The following is an 8,807-nucleotide window of genomic DNA, read 5'->3' on the forward strand; positions in this document are numbered from 1 at the left end:
GACTCAGGTAGACCTGAGACTAAAAGAAATGACCACAAGCCTTCTTTACAAAGAAAAGAGGTTTATTTGGCTCATGGTTCTGCAAGCTGTACATGAAGCATAGTGCCAGCGTCTGCTTTCCTTTTACATATAAGTTCCAAGTTTAAGTCATTTCTTTGCTCTGATGGTAGCCATGCCACTTCTTGAACGATTTGCTGCTTAGGAACTTCTTTCGCTAGATAGTGAAATTAAATTGATGACCTGGGTCATCACTCTTAAGTTCAAACTTCTACTGATCCTAAGGGCAGAGGTGTCCAATCTTTTGGCTTCCCTGGGACACACTGGAAGAGTTGTCTTGGGCCACACATAAAATATACTAACACTAATAATAGCTCATGAGCTTTAAAAAAAAAATTGCAAAAAAAATCTCATGATGTTTAAAAAAATTTACAAATTTGTGTTGGGCCGCATTCAGAGTTGTTCTGGGCCACATGTGGCCCACAGACCACAGGTTAGACAAGCTTGCCCTAGGACATGGACACAGTGCAGCCAAAATCCTTGCGGGGACATAAAAAGGATGACCTTTACTCCAGTTTCCAATAAATTCCTCAATATCATCTGAGACTTTGTGAGCCTTTCACCGTGCGTGTTTCTATCAGCATTTTAGTCACAACCATTTAACCAGTTTCTAAGAAGTTCCAAACTTTCCCTCTTCTTCCTGTCATCTTCTGAGCTTTCAAACTCTTCCAGCCTCTGCTCTTACCCAGCTCCAAAACCACTTCTACATCTTCAGTTATCTTTATAGCAGTGCCCCACTCCTCAGTACTAATTTTCTGTGTTAGTTTGTTTGTGTTGCTATAAAAGAATACTTGAGACTAGGTAATGTATAAAGAAATGAGGTTTATTTGGCTCATGGTTCTGCAAGCTGTACATGAAGCATAGTGCTAGCATCTGCTTCTGATAAGGGTCTCAGGAAGCTTACAATCATGGCAGAAGGCAACAAGGAGCCAGCATGTCACATGGTGAAAGACGGAGCAAGAGAGAGATGCCAGGCTCTTTTAAACAACCAGCTGTTGTGTGAACTACCACAGAGACCTCACTCATTACCATGGGGATGGCACCAAGCCATTCATGATGGATCTGCCCCATGACCCAATGCACCTCCCACTAGGCCCACCTTTAACAGTAGAGGTCACATTTCAACATGAGATTTGGAGGGGACACACATCTAAACCATAGCATCTCACTTCATTGAACTCTGTATCTCATCCCTTAATGCTTGATAATATAATATTATATATTATTCTCCAGTTGTTCTCTGGGAAAAATGTTTAGGATACCATCTCTGTAGTCTACCAGCATTGCATCTGCCAACCAGGTCAAGGATGTAGTCTGTAATTGGGAACAGGTAAGGGATTGGATTATTGAAGTCTCAGGATCTGAAACTCTTCAAGTTATATCACATCTCTTTTTTTAAATTAATCCATTGATAGCTACTACTTATCCAAGATTGGACTGTCTCTTTTCCTTTAATTCCAGGTAGCATTATGTAGACTTCATGAAAGAACACTGTTACACAGATACAGCCAAAGAAGACACATCTTTGCTATGTTCCAAAAATATGCATTCTAAAGCCAAATCTGATGCTTTGAAATATGTGCTGTTATGGATTATGTACCCAGTTATACATCCAAGCCTTTAGCTAGTTTTTAGTTTTATTTTATTTTATTTTATTTTTTGAGATGGAGTCTCGCTCTGTTGCCCAGGCTGGAGTGCAGTGGCACGATCTCAGCTCACTGCAACCTGTGCCTCCTGGGATCAAGTGATCCTCCCATCTCAGCTTCCCTAGTAGCTGGGACTACAGGCACGTACCACCACACTCGTCTAATTTTTTTTGTATTTTTGGTAGAGACAGGGTCTCACCATGTTGGACAGGCTGGTCTCAAACTCCTGATGTTGTGATCTGCCTGCCTCGGCCTCCCAAAGTGCTAGGATTGCAGGTGTGAGCCACTATGCCCAGCCATTTAGTTTTATTTTAATTACTAAGAATAATTTAAGTAACAGTTAACATGTCAGTTTTATTTGTCCTATTAAAATATTTTGAACAAACAGTATTTTCTTCTAATTAATAATATCTCCATAAATTACTATGTGACTGCTTTTATAATTTGTAAGTTAAAATCACAGAAATAATTCAGGCGTTTAGATATTGAAATGGTAGGGTAGAATTTGAAGAGCAGCAGTTGTTAAAACACTTAAACCAGTTTTATTTTCATAAATATCATGGGACTCCATTTTCTCTCCAAAGCAAGAAATGATCTAAACAAATTTAAGGAACAGAACAGCAATAACTGGGATTAAGTTAAATTATATAAAGCACATGTGGTGTGAGTGAGCACTTATGACTTAATGTGAGACCCTATGGGAAATTACTATTTGTTCTCCAACTAAGGAACAAAACTTTGTCCTGACTGTATTAAATTTGAATGAGGGTTCACTAAATGTTTTAACAGCAATTTTTGTTTTTAATGGACATGTTCTGGAATATGAACTTAACTATGTGTTTTTATTTTTTTTCTTTCAGGAGTTTCAATTACTGAAAATTACTTGGAAATAGAAGGAATGGCTAATTGTCTCCCATTCTATGGAGTAGCAGATTTAAAAGAAATTCTTAATGCTATATTAAACAGAAATGCAAAGGAAGTTTATGAATGTAGACCTCGCAAAGTGATAAGTTATTTAGAGGTACGCATTATTTTATATATATATGTTATTGTATACAGGGGTCCCAACTCCCGGGCCAACCCGGTTAGGAACCAGGCCACACAGCAGGAGGTGAGCGGCCTCCTAGCGGGCATCACCACCTGAGCTCTGCCTTCTGTCAGATCAGTGGCAGCATTAGATTCTCATGGAAGCACAAACCCTATTGTGAACTGTGTATGCGAGGGATCGAGGTTGTGCACTTCTCGTGGAACAATTTCCTGAAACCATCCCCACCCGCCAACTGGAAAAACTGTCTTCCACAAAACCGGTCCCTGGTGCCAAAAAGCTTGGGGACTGCTGCTGATTCTATATATAGAGGTATTATAGATTGGCCAGACTTTAAGATACTTATTTCTTAAAATAGTAAATTATTTCCAAATAGTAGAATATTTTCTGTAAGTTTTATTAGGTATTTGCAAGAAGAACACTATTAAAAAAAAAAAGAACACTCTATTAAGTTTCACATCATAGACTGACTGTGGTAAACTCTATCATGGATTCTTACCATAACATTTTCTTGGGTACATATTGAGGAAAGACTTTATAAATGAGATATTTTGCAGTGAAGTTCTTTTTTAAAAACATTTCATAAATAATCCCCTCAGAAGGGGTTTAAAATAATCCTACCTTTATATTACATACTTGTTTAAAAAGTATTGTAATATAATTCTAAGTCCTGATCTCATCAAGAGGAGTAGAAGGGAAGGAAAGTGAAAGATGGGAATCTTTGAATAAGCGGAAATTTTCATTTTTGTGACAGTATTCACCACAAAAGAGAAATGTAAGAGTGGGTTAAAAGAAAAGGATTAAGGAAGGTTATAAACTTTAAAATATAAGATAGTAGCCGGAAAACAATAGTGTTTCCATCTATATATCTTGTTCTAGATATCCCTCAAGATTGGCATTATTTAAAAAACAAACCTGAACTCTAATGAAGTTTTTCTCCCTTTTTAAAAATGAGCCATTTTTGTTTACAGTTGGTAGTGTGCCTGCTGTATTCTGAAGGTCGGACTTCTTAACAGGAAAGTCTGCTTGTTAAACCTTCTGAAGAATGTATTCAGTAATGTTCTGTGAATCCTTTAGGAACTTTGTCATGTGGAAATTCCCAGCCTATTGTGCGGGTAGCTTAACATTGATAGTTTCTAGAGACTTCAAGGGAATATTTTCTTGTGAAAGAGTTAGTATGAACTTAAAGGTTGAGGGAGCTGTGGGTTGGAAGAACCATGTGGGGAGAAATAAGATTTCAGAAATAACAGGAAAAAAGTAATTGGGACTGGTTTTAAATATTTTTTTGCTAATACTTTACCTTTCAGTATGTTAAGGTAATAGTGGTATAAGTGTTAAGAAAAATGGGCTAGGAAAAAAAAAGAGAGAACTTAAACCACGGGGATGCCTCCATTTAAGGTCAATAAGATGAATCAGAGAGAAAGGAAAGTGAAAGGAGAACCAAGAGAGGGGTGGATGTAAAAGTCAAGGAAGGAAGTAAATTTAAGAATAAGTAGTATCATGTTCTGTATAGGGTAATAATTGCTAGAAGACTATCAGATATGGCTACTAGATGACATTGGTAACCTTGAAGAGAATCGTAATGGCAAAGTACAATTGTCCTTGTATATACTCAGTGGATTGGTTCCAGCACCACCTGTGGATACTAAAATCCAGGCATGCTTAAGTCCTGCAGTCAGCCCTCCAGAACCCACATATATGAAAAGTTGGCCCTCCGTATAAATGGATTTCGCATCCCATGGTACTGTATTTTCTATCACAGTTGGGGTCGGAAAAACATCCATGTATAAGTGGACCCACACAGTTAAAACCAGTGTTGTTCAAGGGTCTGCTGTGGTAGGAATAGACGACATTTGCCAGTAGTTAAAGAGTGTAGTAGTGGAAGAGTAGGCAGCAAGTCATATGATAGTGAATAGTGAAAGGAAGGAAAGAGTATGTTAAGCATGTCTGTGTTGAACTGGTGGAAGACTGACAATAAAAAATTGCAGAGGAGGCCAGGCTTACTGGCTCATGCCTGTAATCCCAGCACTTTGGGAGGCTGAGGCGAGTGAATCACCTGAGATCAGGAGTTTGAGACTAGCCTGGCCAACATGGTGAAGTCCCGTCTCTACCAAAAATACAAAATTTAGCCAGGTGTGGTGGTGCGCACCTGTAATCCCAGCTACTCAGGAGACTGAGTGAGGCAGGAGAACTGCTTGAACCCAGGAGGTGGAAGTTGGAGTGAGCTGAGGACGCACACTGCACTCCAGCCTGGGCGATAGAGCTAGACTCTGTCTCAAAAAAAAAAAAAAAAAAAAAATTGCAGGGGAAATGTTCCCCAAAAGGCAAGAGGGAAGATAGGATATGAATTTAAGGTTTAGAAAGAAGAAACTGTCTGAATCAAGAGCAGAAAACAGAAAAGGGGAAAAATGAAAATAATATTTTTACATAAACTTTTAAAAAATTTTTTCTTAATCATTAGAACCTGTGAAATTTTAGGGGAACTTGAGAGAAGTCATGTTGATATATGTGGCGAAAGAGTAGAAGTTACCTGCTGAGAGTGGAGGGGTTGTGGGAAGGAGTTGGTAATTTTAGTACAGTAACAAAGATCTGAAAATAAGAGCTGTAGGTATTATAAGAGAAAGTTAATTAGAGAGGAATAAGAAGATTTCCAGGTGTCACTGAGGGATCTTAAGAGTTAACATTTGTATTGGATCCAGCCAGGACAGTTTTATGACTCAACGATGCTCAGTAGAATTTGTCCAAGGGTAAATCAAAACACCAATTCCTCACCTTGTCCTAGAGGGTGATCTGGCCTCTGCCTAATTTCCTTTTCTTGTTCCTCTTTTTTTTTTTAACAACTATGATGCACCTACACTGAACATTTAGTTCTTTCTCTTCTGTCTGCGTGAGATGCTTTTCTTTGCCCATGATCTTTCCATTAAGGTTTCTTATTTATTAATTTTTATTTATTTATTTTGAGACAAGGTCTTGCTCAAAAGCTGGAGGGCAGTGGCATGATCACAGCTCACTGCAGTCTTGACCTTCAGGCTCAAGTGATCCTCCTGCCTCGGCCTCCCATGTAGCTGGGACTACAGGCATGCCCCACCATGCCCACTTTTTTTGTGTGTGTGTGTGGAGACTGGGTCTCACTGTGTTGCCCAGGCTGGTCTCGAACTCCTGGCCTCAAGCAATTCTCCTGCCTTGTCTCCCAAAGTGTTGAGATTACAGGCCTGAGCCACCGCACCCAGCCTGGTTCCTTATTTAAATTCAAGCTTAAAGTCATCTCCTCAAGTAATCTTTTTCCAACTCTACAATCACTCTATCATGTGGCCCAGTTTAATTTTATGCATTATTTGTTGACTAAAATGTTCTGTCTTTTGTCTGTTTTCTGTTTCTCTGCACTAGAATGTAAATTGCACAAGAGCAAGTCTTGTTTTTTGGTTCACCACTACATCCCGAGAGCTGACAACATAGTTGATACTTAATAAATATTTGTTGAGTGAATTCATAAAATGAAAATAATCAAGATTCTGTCTTCCTTTTTGCCAGGATAACATGTTTTCAGCTTCAGGGTATATCATGGTAAAATGTGTGACTTTCCCTTTGGACAGGGAGAAGCAGTGCGTCTATCCAGACAATTACCCATGTACTTATCAAAAGAGGACATCCAAGACATTATCTACAGAATGAAGCACCAGTTTGGAAATGAAATTAAAGAGTGTGTTCATGGTCGCCCATTTTTTCATCATTTAACCTATCTTCCAGAAACTACATGATTAAATATGTTTAAGAAGATTAGTTACCATTGAAATTGGTTCTGTCATAAAACAGCATGAGTCTGGTTTTAAATTATCTTTGTATTATGTGTCACATGGTTATTTTTTAAATGAGGATTCACTGACTTGTTTTTATATTGAAAAAAGTTCCATGTATTGTAGAAAACGTAAATAAACTAATATAGACTATTCATTTGATTCTCAAGAACCAGCCATCATCATAATTATGAGTTGTAGGCTCAAAATTGGAAAATAGGTAGTATTTTTGGGTGGTTATTTACTAGGTCCTCTGTGCAGGGAGAAATCAAACATCACACATACTGGCATATCTGACAAACAGTGTCAATATTTTTTAAAGTACAATGGAGAGTCAGAGTGGGAGAAAATGAGAAAACGAAGTTTAGAGGAAGAAGAAAACCAGAAATCCTTCCTTTAACTTCAATTTAGGGGGTAACAGATTAGATGTTGCTGTCTCTTTATTATATGGTAATTATTGGATTTGGGGGTCAACTTTTGTTGGAATACATGGGAAGACCTAGATTTTTAACAGAAAACTTAGGGGAATTTTTTTTTTTTTTTTTTTAAGACTCTCGCTCTTGTCACCCAGGCTGGAGTGCAATGGCACGGTCTTGGCTCACTGCAACCTCCACTTCCCAGGTTCAAGCGATTCTCTTGCCTCAGCCTCCCGTAACTGGGATTACAGCCGTCCACCCCACACCTGGCTAATTTTTGTATTTTTAGTAGAGATGGGGTTTCACCATGTTGGCCAGGCTGGTCTCGAACTCCTGACCTCAGGTGATCCATTCACCTCAGCCTCCCAAAGTGCTGGGATTACAGGTATGAGCCGCCACACCGGGCCATTAGGTGAAAATTATCTATTGTACATATGCCCTTTCAAAAACCAGGTCCCACAGTGCACCAAAATACCTTTATAAAAAGTTGAAACATGATTTTTAATGAACATATTTGTTGTGTAAAATAAGACATGTTATTCTGGATACGATGTCTCCACACTCACACCATCTCCCATAACTCTCAAAGATCATCTTTAAATTCCTAAGATCCTTGTGTTAAGTACAAATTGTGAAACCTGGATTCTGCCTTTTCTTCTGCCAATATCATCCTATTTTGCATGACCCAAAATACTGCTTCCCCTGACTCTCCATTTCCCCTTTTATAAATGTGAGGCCCTGCTCTGGGAGAGCTTTCTGGGAGTAATCCTTTTAAATTAACTGGGTAAACTGAGGGAAGAGAGGCTCACAGAAGCTATCAAAGATGAAATTTGCATCATACATTTGCACTCACCGTAAGTAAAACTGTAGACTCATTTTTTAGCCAATATAGTCTGTACTGGTCTTACAACTATCTTGTAGATGAAGAAACTCATTTCTCACCAGTTATGAATTGTGTCAAAGCAGGTTGGTAGGAATGGCAGTAGGTATTTACCACTTATTTGCTAGACAGGTTAAGCACTTACCTTGGCTAATCTCATTTAATGTTCACAGCGAATTTAAATTTGTAGTTACTGTTGAGATTCTAATCCCAGAGCTCCTGTTCTTAACCACCATTATACTGCCTGCCATGAGAAATGGGCCCTAAAGAGTTATTTGGGTCAACTAAACATAGGTAGTCAGGGAGTATAAAACACTCCCTGACACCACTTTAACGAATGCTGGAGTAAATCAACTTTAGGATGCAACTTTTTTTTTGAGACAAGAGTCTCGCTTTGTCGCCCAAGCTAGAGTGCAGTGGGGCTTCCTGCAACCTCCGACTCCCAGGTTCAAACGATTCTCCTGCCTCAGCCTCCCCCGAGTAGCTGGGATTACAGGCGCCCGCCGCCCGCCACCCGCCACCACGTCCCGCTAAATTTTGTATTTTTTAGTAGAGACGGGGTTTCACCATGTTGGCCAGGCTGGTCTGGAGGTCCTGACCTCAAGCGATTGCCCCGCCTCAGCCTCCCAAAGTGCTGGGATTACCCACCGCGCCTGGCCGGCAACGTTTTCCTAACGGTGACTGGAGTAGCAGACTGGCGTGAACAGGAATGGGCTTCAGGTGAGGGTCTAGCGTTGCCCCACGGACCAATCCTGGTTGACGAGGCTAAGGGAAGCCCCGCAACCACGCAGAAGCCCTGCAATCTTCCGCAGCGCTCCCATCCTCCACAAGTCCTTACAACAGCCCCGGCACCACCCGCGGGACCAAATGCTGAAGCTGGGAGCGGCGACAGGGAAGCGCGCTGGCTCCCAGAATGGAGGTAACGGCCGCTGCGGCCTGGGAGGCTTACCCGGAATTAAGGGCGAGGCG

At 40.1% G+C, this 8,807-nt stretch overlaps 1 protein-coding gene across 28 annotated transcripts in view; it reads left to right on the plus strand.

Moving 5' to 3' along the window:
* PMS1 (PMS1 homolog 1, mismatch repair system component) overlaps positions 1-6,699 on the plus strand; it is a 90,827-nt gene extending 84,128 nt beyond the window's left edge. For 26 of the 28 annotated variants that reach the window (XM_008950590.4, XM_063595485.1, XM_063595479.1 and 23 more), the window contains 2 exons: positions 2,564-2,724; positions 6,342-6,699. In XM_008950590.4, coding sequence (XP_008948838.3) covers positions 2,564-2,724; positions 6,342-6,506 — 326 coding nt within the window. In that variant the 3' untranslated portion in view covers positions 6,507-6,699. Of the gene's footprint in view, positions 1-2,563; positions 2,725-6,341 lie in introns of those variants that run through there. The other 2 variants (XR_010109526.1, XM_063595482.1) reach the window with 2 other exon arrangements.
* The last annotated feature ends 2,108 nt before the right edge of the window (positions 6,700-8,807 follow it).

Source organism: Pan paniscus, chromosome 13, assembly GCF_029289425.2.
Source record: "Pan paniscus chromosome 13, NHGRI_mPanPan1-v2.0_pri, whole genome shotgun sequence".
Lineage (NCBI taxonomy): Eukaryota > Metazoa > Chordata > Mammalia > Primates > Hominidae > Pan > Pan paniscus.